Here is a 20,312-nt window from a genome sequence, read left to right as displayed (position 1 = left end):
ATAAGACTCTACTCCTTTAATTTATTTTACGCCCTTCAGCGTCTCTCCAGTAAATTTTCAACATCAGTTGCAACAGTCATAAATCTCTCAAACAACTTTCAGTAAATATCAGCACTTTCAACGATCAACAAATTGAAAGGACTCATTTTTTAATCAATTTTCTCCTTTAAAAGTTTAACTATTGTTCTATTTAATTAGAATAAGTATGTAAATTTATGCTGGATTAAAATTATTCACAAAAAAATGAATTTTAACTTTTCTGTGATATTAAAAGTAGACTATTCATAAACATAGCCTGGTTTTAGAGCTGGAATAATAGTCTGTGATGGTTATTTTTTTAGCCTACATTCATTTCTTTCATCTAAATTGCCACATCGATCCCCACTCGACATAGTTTTACAGTTAAGAAGATCAGATGCTGTTGTTTTCTTTGTCTGTTTCCACTGAATTGAGTCCAATGGAATGATCTTTTGTTCCTGCTTCCTATGGAGGAGGCGATGGGCTTGATGCCAGGACTGGAAAGTAGTGCGAAAACTTCTTTCTGTAGCTTCATTCCCGCCCCTCATATAGCTGCTGTATTCTCTTTAACGCGTGTAGAACTATAGTATCTCGACACTTGAGAGTATGCATCCCTCTTGAACACTTGCCAAAATAACATGCAAGTGCTAGATTGTCAGTAGCTTTTGGTTGGGTGCAGTTTATTCGCCCCTACTTGTTCATAGTAGTATACGTGGAATATAAACAAGAAGCAGAATTATCATGAACGACTGTGGTAACGGGTGTGGGAATAAATTTGCAAGTATTATAGTCAACGCCTGCTTGACCAAATACAGTAAATGTTGGAAACTAACGAATGACAATGATCAAATGCTTCTTCTCATTTCTCTAATTTACTTCTCTTCATTTAGATCCTTCGTTTACATTCTAAATGCTTATAAATGTATTTTAACATGTCATGTTTTTGGTTACAGACCTTGGTCAAAAGAAGCCACAAATCTGAATTCACTGTGCTTAGAAAGCGTGGTAAAGCAGAGACAAAATCATGTTGTATTTCATCAACAAAGACTCTGGTGTGTATGTGTAATTTCCTTATCTACGGGCTAATGCATCCTGCCTCAACTGAACCACTGAGAATACATTTGCAATCGCAAAGCCCTGGGACCTGACCAAACATCAGAAATCCCATCAACGTCCTAGAATTCCATCCGATATCGAAATTCGGATCAACGACACCTCGAAATTCTACTACTAAATCTGGACTCTAAATCTGTTTAGCATAGGATGTCACTCAACACATTTAATCCGCTGTTTTGTTGCCAATACTTTAAGTCTTAATATTTCGAATCAATCAATGAAACATTCTCTGAAACAAAACTTTTTTCTATCAAGCAATGATACTAGTTTATTATTGAAAGAATTATTGAATCCAATAAATTATTGAAAAAAAAGACATTGGAAGCTTTAAAACTTTTTTGAATTATTGACGCTCATAAATATTAAAAATTTTCAAGTCGAAATTTATTTGATACGAGTATTCTAATGTAGGATAGAATGTCTTGGATGAAGAATTAGATTAACTCATGTCTTAAAAAATGTCTATTAAAAATCAACAATGTAAAAAAAATACAACATTGGATTTCGTAAATTATTCATTATTTAAATTAAATGTCAAACTTTAAAGAAATTTTTTAAAAGCTTTTCTTCAGATACCGAAATGCCATTCTAGTTATCATAATCTCGTAACTTATGTTCCAAAGGAGCAACAAAGAAAATAACATAAGACCAGTGAAAGAAATAAGAAGACGACTGAAAAAAACTTTCCTCATGAGGACTGCAGTTGCTTTGCCATCTGTCAAAGATGTATATATACATACTCCGTATATTCCAAGTCGATTTTCCCTTTAGAAGAAATATATTACTCTTAAAATAAACTGTAGAAAGTTTGAAATTTTTATTGAAATTCACAGAATCGTGAATTACATGAGTAAGTGCCGAAAACGAATGAAGCCTTGAAACTTCTTCAACATTATGCCAAATTCGTTCATGAATAATAGCTTTGGTGATAGTGAATCTATGCGTGTGGTTCAATTCGCCAAATGATTACACTTTAGTGGTATTGAGAGAGACTTTGAAGCAGACAATCTAGCACAGCAGACGACAACCACATGATTAGCTTCATTTGTGGCATACCAGCGAAATCTAGCCACATCCTTGACATCAATAGGCTTCCCTCAATGAGAATTGACCAGTAGCTTTTACTCATAAAGGCTCCAGAAAGTTACCATTAGTTGACTTTCCTAAATTAACTCATTAGTGAAACAAAGCAGATAACACAAAATGATGCCTTGAAAACAATCGTTTAAGAAAACATAGAAGCTAATGAAATATCAAACAGATTGATTAATTGATGAAATATTTGTCTAGTAATACAGCTTGACATTTATTTATTCCTTTTCAATGTTCTGGAAATCTATCAACTATCGACGCATCGGGTTATTGCCAACATTTTGAGTCTTTCAAAAAACATGATTTTTTAACAACCGTATATTTATAGTCGTCTATAAAGTTAGATAGAGAAGGTGGACATTGAACAGCTCGGTTTCGAAAGAGCAATTTCCATTTTTTTTAAAGTTTCCCAATACCCACAGGGGACATGTTACTTTTTTATAACAACACTAGATAACTATTACGTACGAACATTAAACAGTCAATATAAAAAAGGAAAATATCTGCAATATATCTTTAAAAAGCTCTGAAAAAACTTGAATCACCTTTTCAAAACTTTACACATTTATATCTCCTCTTTTTTTGAATATTATAATGAATTAACCTTGTAGTAGATTTTTAATTCAACTTCTTAATTAAATTTTCATGATGTTATCATGTTGGATGCTGAATAGAAAAAGTCCAAGTATTGATTGAATTGAGCTTCGTAATTCCACTCTTTTTTGTAGAATAAATACATTCACTTTAATAGTCATTTAAAAAAAAAAATGTCTAAACATTAAAAGTCCAATTTTGATCTATTAGACAACAAAGTGACAAGTGATACTTCATTTTTCAAGTAGAAAGCTTACTTGCTCTGTCTCTCCCAAGTGGAATACACCATTTCAGGTAGAAGCACCACATGAAAGTAAGACCCTTGAGCACGAGCGTGGAAATGTAGCGTCATGTCCTGAGCATAAAAAAGAGAAGCTTCTTTAGCTTGACTTTTTTTTTTAACTTTGTCCACAATTTTCTGTATTTTCACGAACTTTTTTTTCCTTTGCTGTTTCTACCTATCCGATAAAAAAATAATAAGATCTGAAGACCAGAAGCAGAGGAAAGTCCAAGATATTTTAATTTTTCAACCTCTAGAATTCTATGACTCCAACGATGCTTCTATTCTGCATCATGTTTTTATTTTTTAACTTCCATGTCATAATTTTCTTGCAAACTACCTGCTCAATGCAACGAAATAAACTGTTTGCTGGTTTTTTATTTTTACATTTACCTGTCTATGAAATGGTTGAAAAACCAAATACACATAACAAGTAAGCGATAAGCTTACAGGAATGATCGTAAACGAACATTGGCCATCTTCATATCCAAGGAAATTACGTTGTCTGTTTGTCGTAAAATTCCAACTATAAAATTTTTAATTAACAACTATAAAATACAATACATCTATCGATTTGACTTCCGTGATTGTAAAATGTAACGTGTTTCAACACGAACACAGTTAATGGATTATAAAATGAAATATTTTATCATAAAAAAAATCAATCCATGCTGACAGAAAATAAAAATCCAATCAAAAGATAAATATAGAATATTATTATTCGGACAAATAGAGTTGAAAATAATGTTAAAAAGAGTTTGATTAAAAAAGTTGTAAAAAGAGTATGAGCTTAATACTTTTATGGACCAAGTACGTATATTTTATATGTTGTAATCGTAGCAGTAACTCAGAAATTTATCCGTCGGTTTACTCTCGAAAGATGAAAGTCTACAATTGTTGCAGAGTTAGCTAAGGCTTTTGTCGGTTTTCTCTGTCAAGCTCTGGTCGAACATCGACCACAATTCTAGGATTTTGCTCACAAATCCCAGGGATTTTCAAGAAACTGCTGCAGAGGTGAATGAATTTACCAAGAAAAGTACTTTTTATATAACATGTTACTTAAATATCCACAAAAATAAAGTTTTACCCAAATACTTCTGCATTGTATTATGTTGTTTACCTTGTTACAACCTGACATCAACTTGTGAAGAAATATTTCCAATCATAGAAAATATTGGATGTACATAATTGATATCAATAACTTTTATTGACTAGAGTGAATAGTGATCGTTAATATCAAATACAGAACACGTGACAAAATGACTGCACGAATAGAAGTACGATGTAGAATATTTCAAGGCAAAAGCTATTAGGGAATGACGAAATATCTTATATATGATAAAGACTTCATAAATATTTTCAGAATGTAATAGCTAAATACGCCGATCAATTCAATAATAGTATTGAAAAGAATTTCATCCAAGAAATTATACGAGTATTAAATTTTTTTTAGTCACTCAACATGATTAAATTTTTTATGTTCTGTATCATTTTCTCTATTATTGCTTCAACTCTCTGGTAAGATGTAAGAAATATTTTATTAACGTCAGAATAGATCAGTGTGACATGTGCTCGTGTAGAGTTATAGTTGAACAGAGAAACTATCTCTAGTGATGGTGATAATAAATGAAAAATTGGTTGTTTTTTATAGTTACTATTCCAAATAGACTTGAGTGATCGTAACTCTTTATCAAACATTTATCAAAAAAAATTTTGCAATGGGTTGTAATAATTCAAATTTTAGATTTTTATTAAATAATAAATTATTTAAGACCAATAACCTTTATTAAAAACTATTAAATAAATTTATTTATCCAAATATTATATTTTACGTAATAGGTCATGTCAAGCTACCTCAACTAATAATAGCCCACCATCACCTCCTGCATCCAAGGATTATAGGATTTACTGGAATGTTCCATCAGAGTCATGTAACAAGTATGGGATATATTTTCCCGAGGTTAGCAGCAATTACGGAATAATTCAAAATTTAAATGACACGTTTAGGGGTAACAATATAACCATAATGTATCATCCTGGGAATTTTCCTCGTTTATTGAAGAATTCAAACGGTAGAAAAATGTTAAATTTAATTTGACATCCAATTATTATGTTTAATAACTAACACTTTCAGGTTCCTTTACTATCATAAATGGTGGAGTACCTCAAAGAGGGAATCTGGACGAACATTTGGAACGCTTTAGAGCGGATCTCAGAGAACAAACTGACCCCAACTTCTCTGGAATTGGAATAATTGATTTTGAATACTGGAGACCCATTTACAGACAAAACTGGGGATCGGCTTTAGTGCACTATAGAAATTATTCTGAAAAGCTTGTACAAATAGATAATCCATCTTATGATAACGACACTTTGAGAAGAAGAGCTTCAACACAGTTTCATATTGGTGCAAGACTTTTTCTAAAAACTACCATCAGAAATGCTAAGAGACTTAGACCTAATGCTTCCTGGGGTTTTTATAATTATCCTGAATGTTTCAACTTGTCACCTGGGCAAAGAGATTATCAATGTGATAACAGACTTCGATTGGATAATGACAGGTCATTAGCATATGAATTTAAATGTAATTTTTAAAATATTTTTTGAAAAAGCAATTGTTTTAATAGATTAAAATGGCTTTGGAATAGTACTGATGTTTTATTACCATCTCTTTATCCATCAAAAACGTTATCAGATGAGGAAAAAATAGGATGGATCAACGGACGGTTGGTGGAAGCACGTCGTATTGCTGATAAATATGATAGACCTTTGGAAATTTATCCTTATTTCTGGTATAAATATAAGGATGCTCCAGATACTTTTGTTACAAGAGTAAATATTTATTTATTTTGTCATCAATTAATGTTATGATTTTTATTTCTTGTTTGATAATTATGTTTTTTTTTATTACAGCGCGATATAAATATTTCATTTGAAGAAATTTTGAAGCACAACGTAAGTGGTCACATCATTTGGGGAAGTTATCGAGATTTTGAATCAGAAGAGAAATGTACAGAATTTAAAAATTATCTAAATACGATACTTGGACCAATGATGAGAAATATAAAACTTTATGCAGAAGAGAGAAATTCTTAATTGTGGTGTAGAAGTACTGAGTGGTTTTAAAAACCCTGACGAAGTTGAAAAATGAAAAATTCCTATTGGATAGAAAAAAAATAATGAAGTTGTTTCTACAAAAATCTCTCAACTGTACTGAAAAGTCAAGCTTAAATTAGTGATAAAGTCTAGGTATAAAGAATCTTGAAAAACTTTTTGAAGAATATAAAACGACATTACTTCAGAACCTCGATAGCAATCTGATGATCCGATAAATCCAATCAGGTTACTCATCTAACTATACTCCACTTTTTTTATCATCTCTCTTAGTCGCTCTATTTCAAACTCTCTCTAATGATCATGAAAATCCATCGAATATCAAATACGATTTCATCTGTCTTCTGATTGCATCTTGGTGTGACTGCATTTACTTTCTATTCTTTTCAAAATGGAAAAATATTTTTTTTTACTATTAGTTGAAAATTTAAAAACATATCATTATAAAGATTTAATTAAAAGTTTGTTTTCTATTAAAAATAAATTTCAACAAGCATCAATATCTTTTGAACTGAATAAAAAATAAATATACACGGAGAGAATTTTTCACTGCTTAGAAGAAAAAAAATGAAAAGTATACGATTCGAAGTTCAAAGGTAAAAACGTGTGTATACAGAAGTGAATTTTACTTACAGTAACTCGAAATTCACTTGTATATATCCACATTTTATTTCGGAACAGTAAAAAGATTCTTTCCGTGTAAAGAGCATGACGAGTTCTGAAAGACCTCTTCATATTTTGAAAAACAAATTATTGATTGTATTTGTTGGTAATTAAAGTCGACTTTTAAAAAAAATATTATCTAATTTCAAAGAAATTTCTCCTAAAAAATACCGTTGGTAAATAATTAATTAAAATAATGACTCGATCAAAGAAATCATAGATGTGTTTTTGTTGCTTCAGAACCTGAAAGATAATTAATTACATAATAACAAACAAAAACAAAAAAAAAAAGGGAAAAATAGAGGTTTCTGCTCGTTTCTCAAACGCCACGTGTTCACCGTCATTGCCTATAAATGTCGCGCACACGTGGTGACGTCCAGCAGTGTGTGGTAATTTTAGGAGACATGGTAATTGGAACGATGCAGAACAGAGAGACCGGTTCTACCAACGTCAACTCCCTTAGTGTTGTCATTGCCCCATGAGTACAAGAGGGTATTTACCGCAGCGAGTTTCTCGAGCTATATGCGATCAACGTTGCTGCTGCATATCCACCAATTTACTCCTACAACCTTGCCTACACTCCACTCGTAGCCGAGATTGTGTGCGGAGTTTCGAATTGTTGAGAGAAGCATTCTGATTAACGCGCTCACCCGATTGTTAAGTCTAGAATACCGAGAAACGTGCTGTGGAATCGATGGATGGCCAAAGGTATTGCTTCGATAAGCATCAGAGATCCTGGATATCTGTACAGCATCCATTATTCTTACTCAATACCCCTATCGTGATATTGACATTTCAAAGAAGCCAAATATTTGTCCACGACGAGCTTGAAATCATTCCACCATTTAGTCTATTTATTTTTAACATTTTCTTTGGTAAATTGACGAGCAAATATATAAGGTGAAGCCATCTTCGTTGTTCTGGGTGTTGATTTTGAGAATGTTGGCATTATAATAGATATGCTGGTTTATATGGAGGCAAAGAGGAGAATGGTTTTAGGCGGAAAAGCCGCGTGACAGATGCCAGACATTTTATAGCGACATACTCGAGTATACCAGCTTGTCCGACACTTAATCAACTTAAGGTACCGGAACGTATCGCTACGCCAAAAGCCTCACCGAGACCTTAATGGCTTGCGTGCGGATCATACTTTTCACCCATTTCTAAAAAGACCCATTTTATCATCATACTATATGCTACATCGTCCTATTAAATTCTTGTAAAAATTTACAAAGATCAGTCTAGCTTTTTGTTGCAGCATTCTTATTAATGTCTTGTTGAAAAATGCATAAACCCATTTTGCTAACGAATAAATTTACATGCTTGCATGAAATATCTTTTCTATGCTTCTAAGGTATTTACAAAATAAAAATGAATATTTTTTACTAGTTAATAGAAAAATGCTTCTATTGTTGATGCATCGTTCGTTAGAAGTAATTAGATTAAAAACGTTTTGATTCAAAATTTTTTGTAATATATCAAGTCTCTCTCGATATTTGAGAATAAATATGTTACATATGTCGTGAATTTACAAATGGAATATTTTTAAAACAAAGATCTGATGTAATCTGGACATTTTTTTTCCATGTTCATTCATGAAGGTAGTAAAAAAGATAAAATGCAAAATTTTATTACCAAGGCAAAGTAAAATATTGCATTTTTTGTTTGAAATATATTCCAATAAAAATATCATTCTTGAACACAGCAGCTAATATTTGAATCAAATTAAATTACTGGAAATATTAATGGGATTTAATTATTAATAATCGAATAAAAAAATTGAAACTTGTTTGAGTTTAATTAACTTGTGAGAAAGTAAAATGCAATAATTAAAGCTTGATTAATTACACATTGATGGCAAATATATTTAATAAAATTAATGTATCAAGTTTCATAATTGTTCTTGTTTATCTTAATTACGTGAACACTAAAAATAGAAAAGTGGTGTCCACAAAAAGTAGATACACTACTAAATTCCTGGTAAAATAGCTGTTACTAACACCAATTATTCGCATCCTCTGATCTCTGTACCCGGAACAAAATTCCTGGGAAAACTCGTCTCGGGATATTACGTTTACGAGCTGGAGCAAACGTTAGCCTAGTGTGGGAGTTAGTCCCGAACTCTACGAGAATGAATTGAATAATTTAGCTAAGCACCAAACGTGGCCAGTCTCAAACGTACTCTCCAACAAGGATAGAATTGCGACTTGAAACAAATTCTGTTGGGACACGACAGATACTGTGACTTCAGCTTACTGAAGAAAATTCTTTCTGTCCTCTTATCTTACACTTTCTTGAAACTTCTAGACTGGTTGTACATTTTACAGAAGCACCTAAGATCAACTTTTTTCTTCCGAGTGTCCTTTAGAAGATAAGCACTGTAATATTTCTTATATAAAAAATCTTTTATAAATTATAAATAAATGCAAGAGATTATCCTACAAAATTTATTTTAAAAAAAGACTAAATCAACAAAAAATAAATTCTAAATACCTCAGCTCTAGAATGTCTGAACAAAAAAGAACTATTCTACTTAGAAACATTTTTTATCGACTAAAGTAGTTTAAGGTATTATTGAGAATAAAATAAAAGAATAAATTTATATTAAAAAATTCTTAGTTAAATTTCACAAGATAGTTAGCTGCTAAAACTATTTATTAACAAATATTATTAGTGAATATCTTTTAGAGGTGATGCTCTGTCTATCTAATGATGACTCTGTAAATTAATCTGATCACTTTCATCATCAAATAATATAGACTAATATAGAGATAACCATGATTAACGGAGGGGCCAAGGTTAGTCTAATATTGAGCCAATCTCGGTCAATCTTGACCAATATTGAACCAATATTGGCTCCTTTGTTTTTCCTAACAAGGAGGAGTACAAGAAGCCTAACAGTGCCTTCAGGCATGATGATTTCAGGCGTAAATTCTCAATCGGAAAATATTTTCATGCCTTAATGAATATTATAGAACAAAAAACTACCAAGTTTTATGTAATAGAACGCTAAAAACAGCTACTACTTTTTCAAGTTTTTTTTTTTAGTCAGTAAAATCTGCTTTAAACAAAAACCAACAGAAAAAGTCCACAGTTGAGATTCACATACGTTGAAAACAACGATGAAATTCTGAGATTAAAAAAAGCTGTTATGCCTTTCATAACTATTCTACCTCGAGTTTCCTAAAAAATTCATCTTGATCATGAATATGAAGAGTAAAACTATTAATTTTACACAGCCATAATTTCAAAAGAAATATTTCCTTAATATATTTTGATGATGAGTCTCCTTGTTGATAAAGAAGAAAAACACTAAATTATATAATTTATTAGGTGGGCAGCAAAAAGACATCCTGACTGTAATTTATCATTAAGGACCTCGAGTCCATTGCATACAAGGACTATAGCATTGCAAGTACGTATACTATCCTGCGTATTCAAGGACAACAGAATTGTTCTCTACTCACTACTCAGACTAGAGTTTCTCCGGAAACTTGTCTGAAGCATGACTCGTGGTAATAGTTTCATCGTGCATAATTATCCTTCCCTTTCCGGCTCTAATGTCGCGTTAACACGACTCACACATCCTGTCTGTTGCAATAGGCGAGTTCAGTACGTGATTTCCGCTTAAGATAGGCACTCAGAGAATGCAAAACTTTCCTTTGGAATTCTAAACTCCTTTTTCCGTCCTCTGTGTGTGACCACTTCTATAGAAATTTTTTCCATCTCTAATTGCATGCAACATGTTAAAACTATGAGATTTATGAAATTATTTTTACAAACTCTGTGAACTGGGTGTGAGTAATTTTAAAATATTTGAATATTAACCAACACATTTATATATATTTGAAAAAAAAAAAAAACTTTTTTATAATATTTAAAAAAATTTCCAACTTCGTATGGAAATGCTTTCGTGATTTTAGTTAAAATACTTTATATTTAATATAAATATATATTGTTTTTACATGTATTTGATTTTTTATTTATTTTCATTTCACTGAATGTTTGTTATTTTTCGGTATTTGCAACTGATGTGAAAACCCAGGGCTGTCTGGTAAAATAAACATTCACCAATGCTTCATAAATATTAGATCGATATAAAAATGTATTATTAAAAGAAATTATGTTTTTTATTCCGAAAAAAACAAAAAAATCGGATAGAATTTTTAGAACGTTTTCATTAAAAATGGAATGTTGAACTTGTTTTAATTTTGAAAATATCTCTGGAAATCTTGTTAGAAATTACTCAATAAATACGTATTGCTCTTTATAAATAAAATAGCAACATTAGAAATGGAGGTAAGAACCTCTCGATTTTTTTTTTCATTTGAATAAAACAAGAAATAGCAAACTCTCAAAGTGTTCTAAAAAAACATCCAGATGTGTATTTCTAAATTATTCAAGTAAAGAGCAATATCCTTTCTTTTCCATTTATTTCCTGCTTTCATTACACTCCAAGTATTTTCCCCTCAATTTAACATGTAAATGAGTTCTAAAAACAAGCTCTCGATTTCCGTAAACGATTAATTTACACTCGAAAACAAAACTTCTTAATACGTGAGAATTTTCATATTCTATTTTGAGCTTTTATCTCTTTCATTTCTTTCCTTTAACACAAAAATGTCCATTAGTTAGTGAAGAACTCTATTAGCTTGGAAGAAATTTATTCAATGGCAGAAATAAAAAGAGAATTTATATTCAAATGATGTATAAAAATATAACTGGAAGAAAAGTAGTATAAGATTTTGTTTCTTTGTCTTAATGTTAGCTATCGACATGTAGACTACGTAAATGTTATCTAAGATCTCTCGGGCTAATCTTAAATTTGTTCAGATGTGTACATTTCAGCAGGAAAAGCCTTTAGGTTAGCTCAGAGTACATACGAACGCCAAGTCACGTTTTAGATCAGATTGAGTGTGCAAATGAAGTATGAAATAGGAGTTTGACAAAGGAGTAACATATCTGCGTAAGCTTTGGTATCAAAACCCTGCTTTGAAACATGCGATACTCAATTGATTTCGATCTCCCATTCGATTTAGTTTCAATTTACATCTCGCATTTTATCAAAGCAAAATCACCAGATGGAGCTTTCGAATTTCCCCTAAAGTGTCTTCTATTTAATAAGAGGCTGAAAATCGATAGAGAAGTTACGAATAACTAAATTGATCAACATCCATTAGGGTAATTGAACACAAATGTGTTCAATAAAAAATTGAAAGATGAATAAGGATTATGACAGTTTTACTTGAAATGGGTGTCATTACAATGAGTTACGATTCTGCCAGCATGTTCTCTCTTGTGTTCAGGCCACAAGAAGACCCCCAGGGAAGCAAAGCATCAAGACCGTGCTCCTGCTCACTCATACGATCACTTTGTCGCGATAACACGTGCAAATGACATATTCTGTGTGCAAGTCTACAATACACTCCCTTTGGAATCGAGCAAATCGACATTCGGAAAATATGTTCGCTTGAATTTAAACTTTCGTCAATGCCATCCAGAATTTTCCAAGCTTGATCAGAAATGTTTCAATAAAAAATGTGTGTGTATATTTTTTTAACATAACGTTCAACCTGTTAAAACCAATGTTTATTGAGCACTGGAAAAATAAACACAACAGATGTTGAAAAATTGAAAAAAGCATAAAACTGCTTTCATCATCAATATTTATGTTATCAAAAAATACTGCACTTTGGATTCGGAATAATTTTTAATGAAAAATTTTTTTTGTAGCAATTAATCATTCAAGTATATTAAAAATTTTAAAATAAAATGCAATATATTATTGATAAAAAAATATATATAATTAGCGAATAAAATAAGTTAAATTATAAAGACCTAAATGTTTTTTTTTCGTGAAAATTTATGCAGATTTATTCATTCGAAAACTAAATTGATAAATTTAAATTGATGCAGTCAATTAGTTTCCGTGCATGACTTTCAATAATAAACATAGTTAAAACCGTCAGAATGATCAAAACATCGAATTAAATCGCGACTAATAAGCGGATAGATCACTATAAATTTATCTCTAATAATAAAAAGCACCAATGTGTACGACTTTTATAAAAAATTATTTCAATAAAATGAAACTTTTTTACAGATAATTTGGCAAAATCCATTCAATTTAATATGTCTAGACTCATTATTATTTTTTATCATAAACAGAGTTTTTTCACATATCACAGAAAAAAAAATGTCAATAAAAAACTTTCGACTCCGATGTTCACAATAATGCACATCGAGATAAATGTGTCAAATTTCTATCCCGATAACTCTCACATTGCCGAAGGTAAGTTAAAAAAAAATTAGATCCTCCAACGCAAACTTACGCACCGTTTATCTTCAGACATAGCACTCAACAAGTTGCTGTGGATAAGCATTAATCCTTTTGAACTTTTCTCCTGAAGCTACCTACCGAAAAAGAGAACTCTCATGTGTTTTTCTCGTCAATCTTGTTTTTCACTACTATTCTATTTATCTCCATTTCGCCCACATCCGTGTGAAAAATATCCATTAAGCGTGATAATAATAAAAAATATTAAAAACAACAACTTTCCTTCACTATAAAATAATAATCCATTACTCCATAAAACATTTTAATGTGCTTTTTACATTTTATGTTATAATGACTATTAGCCTGGAGATGTAATTAATATGTGGAGAGGAGATATGAATGAGAGAATGTTGATAGAGAATAAAAAAATGACAGTAGTTGGAATATATACGCATTGAATGCATTGATTTTTCGATAATTATATGCATATGTCCTAAAGCAAACAAACATCTGACGCCAATATCTATTCGTATAATAGTTTCATTGTACAATACCAAACCTTGTTATAACCATTCGTGGAAACGTGAATTGAAACACACCATCCCGCTCGTTATCTCAATTTATCTAACCCAGTTATCAATCTATAGTTTGTTTGATACTTGTTGGATGACCAATCTCATTCTACGATACAGATAAACTAGTTGGGAGTTGACGAATAAGTCTGACCAAGTCAAATACAATTCAAACAGTTCTCTCATTAATTTCCATTTGTATTGTTAAAACAATTTCAATTATTGCAAAATACATAAGTGATCTTGCGTAACTTTCCAAGCCGCAGAGGTCAACTATGTAAGTGAAAGACTCCTTGGGATTTGTGTGAATTTCAAATGAAATTTTAATTTTCAGAATTATTTATCAACAATTCTGTTGCATTGTTTAATTTATTGTTTGAGAAAACAATAAAAATCGATGAAGAATTGTAAAAAGATTCTAGCACAGGTCTTCGAATTTCAGAAACTTTTTCAGGAATATTAGAATAAAAATTCTGCTGACAAAACATTTGAAAAGATTTCTATCTTTAGACTTTTGTGAACCCACTACCGTAGAAACGCGACCAAAATTCCAACATGAGAAGATATCTAGTGTGAAGATATCTAACGTGCGAGGAAACTTGATAGAGCATAGAATCAGCATAGTAGCCAGAATCCTTTAAATGGCAGAGAATGTCAAAAGGATGAATATCTCGAGGAGTTCTAAAGGGCAGTCACAGAGTTTAAGGTAACTTTCTAACAAAATGTCGTAGTAATCGTACGATAAAATTTACAACAAGAAAGAAAAAATGTCAACCAGATAAATTTTTACAACAATATAAATGCAAAAATGTTATAATTTCATTTGAATGAACGAGAGGAAATAAAATAAAGTAATAATAAATGATAAAAAAATAATCCAATAGAAATGATAAAAAATAATTCGATTAAGTAGATAAATTGAATAATCTAAAAAATTGCAAGTGAAATTAACAGCACAGATAAAAATGAAAATGGATATAATTCGACCTGCATTGAGTAATTCAATAATTTAGTACACAATTTTAATTTTTCTGATGAGCAAATCTCTAGAGAGTGACTCTCGGATGCAGAACTCGACTACGACCAACGACAGAAGATAGAAAATTCCCAGCGGATAAATAAATCTTGATGCACGGAAGATATCGAGATAGACAAATCGCTATAGAGACAGTCACAAGAGATTTTGTTAATGGGTGTACACATGTAAGGGGGATGATCATTACGAGCCGTTGATACGACTAGCGAATTGCTTCTAGGCTTACGAATGGTTACGACCTACACTAATTTCACCAGCTACCATGCCAAGACAATTAATGAATTGTGTTTGCAGTTGTGCGAGTTTGGGAGAACAAAGTACCTGCTAAAGTATTCTAACAACAAACTTACCCTCAATGTCTCGAGTGCGAACGTGATTTGTGAGAAGAATGAATTGTATAGTAAATAACTATAGCAAAGCCACAATTGAATCCGCAACTTTTTCTTTAATGTAAGTTTATTTGTTATTTATACAGTATCTCATTATAAATCATATTTTTTTCTACTTCAAAAGTAACTTTTCTTAGCAGATTTAATTTAGTTTAATTTGAAAATGTGACTTAAATAATTCATCAAGAGAAGTTACATTTAATATTAATTTAGCTTTAAAATAATAATAAATATTATCTAATGTAATAATAACGTATTTGTTCTTCAAACAACCGAGAGTCCGAGAGGCAAAAAAATTATAAAAGTAACTGAATCATTTAATGAATTAATAAATCATAAAAGAGAGATATGAAATTATAAATTACTATTTTCCTCTTTTATTGAATGTACATTATTCAAAACTAAAATTTAATCCATCTTGCAATAATAATTAAAATTTGAATAATGAATTTGAATAATTTAGTGATTCGAGAACAGAAATTTCCATTATTCTACCGAGACAGTAACAAATATGATGTAGCATAATGTCGACAATTTTAATCAGTCCGATATGATGTTAATACACTAATTTTACGGAGTATTCACTATCCCAATTATATTCTAATTTTTGTTAACAACTCCCAAGAATACTCATGCTCGTTACATTCAAGTGGAATTATCAACTTCTCCAGCATCTACATTCGTAAAAGTACATTTTCGCGGTCTACTTCTCTCCCTTAACAGTATTCCCATGGTTGTAATCCGATGACGCTCGTTAATCCAAGTGCATTTCCAACATTCCCTAAAGACCTTGAAGAATACGGTTTCTAAATACGAGAAGAACATGATTTTATTCACTATTTTGAATCGTACATTAAACTTTTTACAATTTTTTATCTATTGGCATAGAAATTGCACTGAACCATATTTAATTTTCTTATCATACTTCGTGGAATATTTTACTGAAATTAAAATTAAATATGTTCTGATATATTTTAATTTATCGTGCTCCAAAGCGTTTGATAAAATAAAATAAACACAGTCAAGGTTTACCTTTTTTTCAAATTAATTTTTTATCGAATATGTTTAAAAAATAAATGATAAATTTAATCAACGAATTTTTACATCCTGAAATTTTTTGGTGATTCAACTATCTTATAAAAAAGAAAAGTTTGATAAAAATATATTTTTTGCAGACAAAAGTATGTGAATATTATAATAATAACTAGAAGCCATTATTATTAAATAAAATAAATTCAGAAGAGTCAGAATTAACTTTGACGTAATAAATTTTTTGCTTCATGTATTAAATTAATTTTAGGTTCCTAATTAGTTTCCAACTCAAATTTACCCGACCCCAATCCTCACTTGTTCTTAATATCTAGATCCTAATTAACTCAAACCTTCTTCACAATTTCGAACTGTCATACAAGGACCTTTTGATATTTGACTCTTCCTATTCTTGTTCATTACAGAAGATTGAAGATTAGTGTTCAAGTAATAACTTTGGATTACTTTGTAAAATGTCAAATTAAGCATTTGCTCAATAACTTATGAGTCGGCTTAATAAATATAAATAATAAGCAACTGGTTGGGTAATATTCGAAATAGAGAAATAACTTTGCCTTTAGGAAAATCCATTTAAAGTCAAAAACCAGCTGGTATGTTCTATTTTTTATTTATCTAAAACTTCCACAAACGTAACAAAAACTATGCACATTCACTTTATCCAATCTAAAGCTTTTAACTACTCTTACTTTGATTTTTTTTTTTTTTGAATCCTGCTATACGCGTAATCGAAAAATTTTACTTAAAGCGCCTAGAGCTTTGGAAAAAATTTGTCAAAAAACTGGACACTTTGCACAATGAATAATCGTAGGCAGATCATTACTATAGACTTTGATCCAAAAAATAAATAAAAAGAATTATTCTTCCATATTTTACATGGTTTAAATATTGCATTGATGATTGATTATAATTTGAATAGTGTACATTAATTTTTATAAAAATGGAAATTTTACAATAAATTTTTACTCCATGCTCACAATAAAGATGACTCAATAGGGAGACTGAAAGAAGTCCAAGCTGGGAGAAAAAGTGGTGTCATCATAAAATGAGAATAAAAAAAAGTTTAAAGGTTTCGAATGAAAGATTCCGTTTTCAACATGTAGTTACATTCAACATATGCATAATAATCGAGTATTCAACGAGTGTCAGGATATTTTCCATTCTTCTACGACCGTTTCTTTTTCACATATTCGAAGCCTTTTTACATTACAAAAAAAAAATCTTTAAATTTCATTACATCGTCTAACTTTTAGATGTTTCTTGTCTGCTCTTGTCTCAACATTTTTCCACACTTTATATTTTATCTGGTATAAGAGAATTTTGCTCACCAATATATTTACTTAGATGCACTCTGTGATAATCAATAAAAAGAACTCTGCTCTGCTCTTTAAATTTTTTTCCATCACCTCTTCACCTAAAAATTTATTCACAAATTTTTTATTTTATATTAATGATGAAAATATGATGTTCAATAGTATTAACTTTTCGTCTCTAACACTTTAAGCTGTTTTCAAGCATCAGTCATCAGAAATAAAATAATACCTCAAGAATTATAAAGTTGTGAATAAATCTTGACTTGAAACAGAGTTGAAAAATTTAAATTTCTAGAGAGCTTTAATTCTTTTAATAAAAAATAAGAATAATGAAATTCATGAATATTCTTGAAAGCTCAAAGTAAAAGACGGGTTTGAGAGAGAAAAATTACTTTTGGAGTAGAGTTCATGACATAAATATGATTTTGTATCAAATAAGATTACTGTTGATAGAGAAGGCTTGTATAAATCAATTTCTAAAATTCAGTCTCAAAAATTGAATCAATCAACCTTGATAAAATAATGCACAAACTATTAAAAATTTAATTGCAATAGATTCCATCAATATTTAGAAGCTATTTACATGATGGATACAGTGCTTGAATCGATCCACCCTTTAATTCTTCAAAATAAAGAAGCAATCTCCGTCAACGTCACAAGTAGTTTTTATCAATCCCTCATTTCATATGATTCCAAGAGCTAAACATGGCATTCCAATAATCGCCTTTTCGTACAAATCATCCTTAGGAATTTAATTACATCTAAATGAAATGGAATTCAACGTAATATCAATCAGCCTGCGGCTAATGCTTATACAAAAAAAATTAGTTGAAGAAGAAAGTGCTATGACGTTTCTCTCTTATTCCCTTATACCTTGTATAATGTCCTCGGGGGAGAATTCTTCGAGGATTTATGATCGAATAAGATTGAGAAACAGAAAAAGATGGAAGTGAGAAGAACCAAGAAGTAAGATCACGACAGAAGTAAAGATGCCTAAGTGAAATATATTCACGTCGAAAATCATGTTTCCAAGTTCAACGCTGATTTTTACAGCAATTCGATCAACTACGTTTTTCCACACCTTTCATTGCTCTACTCGGCAGCCAGCAAAGTTTATTGAAAACGGTAAATCTCGCCTATCAAATCAGAATCTTTATTTTTCTTAAACGATGTATTTAAACGCTAACGAGTTTTTTAAATACCCGCCAATGTAATTAAATCGAGATGGAAACAAACTAATAATATTAAATTGAAATTCGAATTGAAATAAAGATTAATAAACAGATGAATACATAAATAAGTAATTATTTAATTGTTAATTTATATTTTTAGTATATAAAAATTAATAATCTGATTATTTACGACTGATTAATCGAGAGGAAATCCACTTACTTTATCTCGTTACCATGATATCGATATTGGAACCTTTAGAAACTTTATTTAATGATTTTGGCAAAGCTACCTACTGCTTCTGAACGATCAATTTCCGCATTTTATTTATATTATTTTTTCAATTTCATATTCGAATAAATTTTTAAAACATGACGAGTTTTTGTTTTGTTTACTTTAATTACATATAAAATGTATTTTTTTCAATTATTTATTTTTTTAGTGGTTTTTGTATATTGTTAACATTTACGTTGAAATTGAAAAACTATTGGAAACACTATTGTTTGTATGTATTTATGATGAATTTTTAACTTGAAATTAACAATCGATTTGTACAAATGTTTGTGTCGTAGTGGTTAACCTCACATACTCTCTCTATGGACACTGGAATATCCCAACAGAACAATTTTTGTGGATACCAATCTATCACTGTTTCTACAGTAGTGAAAACCCCTAATTTTCACGAACGAACGAATTCGATATATTTTTCCATTTCTCGTTCGTGGTTTTACCAATTCTCGATTAAACTAACGAACAAGTAAAGAAAAAAAAAATCTTTTCATTGTGAATTTACATACATGTGTATGCATTTATAAAGTTTAGATATTATACATACTTTTTGATACGTCAGAATATTTGGTAATTACAATCTGTGAAACCAAATGCCTCTGGGGAATCGTGAAACAAAAATTGGAAAGCACCATCATCGGTATAAATACAGGAGGGCTTTGATTGGACATTTCAGTGGAGATTTATATTTTTTTGAAGGTGAGAGAGGAGCACTTTTTCAACTATTCCAATACCAATTTTATTTGTCAAATCTATTTTTCATTTGGAAATAGAACTATATCAAATTCTACCATGTATGGGCTTTTCTCTGTAAATTCTGTGTATTATAGATCAAATGAATCACACCCTCAAAAAAGAGGAATATTTTTAAAATTCATGGACAGAAGATAAAAATGCATCGTTCACAACAATATGTAGGTCAAAAATATGCAATGAAAATATTGATATGCTAACAACATAATCAATTTACCAATAATTGGATCACTAAATAATATACCACGAATTTTAATTACCTATCGACAGAATCAACATTTGAAATGTAAATTAATAATTAAATTTTATAATAAATAAATATAAAAATTGTAAGCTTTTACATACATTTTTTAGAGCATGAAACTAAAAAAAAAAAAAAACTATCTCATTAAAAGTGGACCCCATTAGATAGATAGCAGAGTTTTGTATTAATGCAAAAAAAAAGTGACCTAGAAACAGAGTGTAATTTTTTTTTTTGCTTTTACCAACGTCATATGTAATCCAGTTTCACTCTATTCCCTGAAAATGTCTCGGCATTTTCTAATTGCATGTAAGTACATACATTAAGTACTCCATTAAGTAATTATATG

At 30.3% G+C, this 20,312-nt stretch overlaps 2 protein-coding genes across 5 annotated transcripts in view; one reads left to right on the top strand and one right to left on the bottom strand.

The window, feature by feature from the left end:
- Positions 1 to 20,312, bottom strand: part of LOC118073218 (TWiK family of potassium channels protein 7-like) — a 152,831-nt gene that overhangs the window by 111,521 nt on the left and 20,998 nt on the right. The window lies entirely within an intron of this gene.
- On the top strand, positions 4,478 to 6,992 carry LOC118073227 (hyaluronidase-like). Of its 4 annotated transcripts, none has more exons than XM_035093612.1 (5): positions 4,478 to 4,618; positions 4,940 to 5,172; positions 5,235 to 5,661; positions 5,749 to 5,932; positions 6,014 to 6,992. In XM_035093612.1, the coding sequence occupies exons 1-5, from the start codon at positions 4,563 to 4,565 to the stop codon at positions 6,194 to 6,196; spliced, it is 1,083 nt and encodes a 360-aa protein (XP_034949503.1). In that variant the 5' UTR covers positions 4,478 to 4,562; the 3' UTR covers positions 6,197 to 6,992. The 4 variants fall into 4 exon arrangements, with proteins under 4 accessions (XP_034949503.1, XP_034949496.1, XP_034949519.1 ...); XM_035093605.1 differs by having other exon boundaries at positions 5,728 to 5,932; XM_035093628.1 differs by having other exon boundaries at positions 4,485 to 4,625; positions 5,728 to 5,932.

Source organism: Chelonus insularis, unplaced genomic scaffold (genome assembly GCF_013357705.1).
Source record: "Chelonus insularis isolate UGA/USDA-ARS -01 unplaced genomic scaffold, ASM1335770v1 contig_131_pilon, whole genome shotgun sequence".
In the NCBI taxonomy this organism is placed as follows: domain Eukaryota; kingdom Metazoa; phylum Arthropoda; class Insecta; order Hymenoptera; family Braconidae; genus Chelonus; species Chelonus insularis.
Note: the sequence above shows the minus strand (reverse complement) of the source record. Positions and strands in the feature narration are given on the sequence as shown.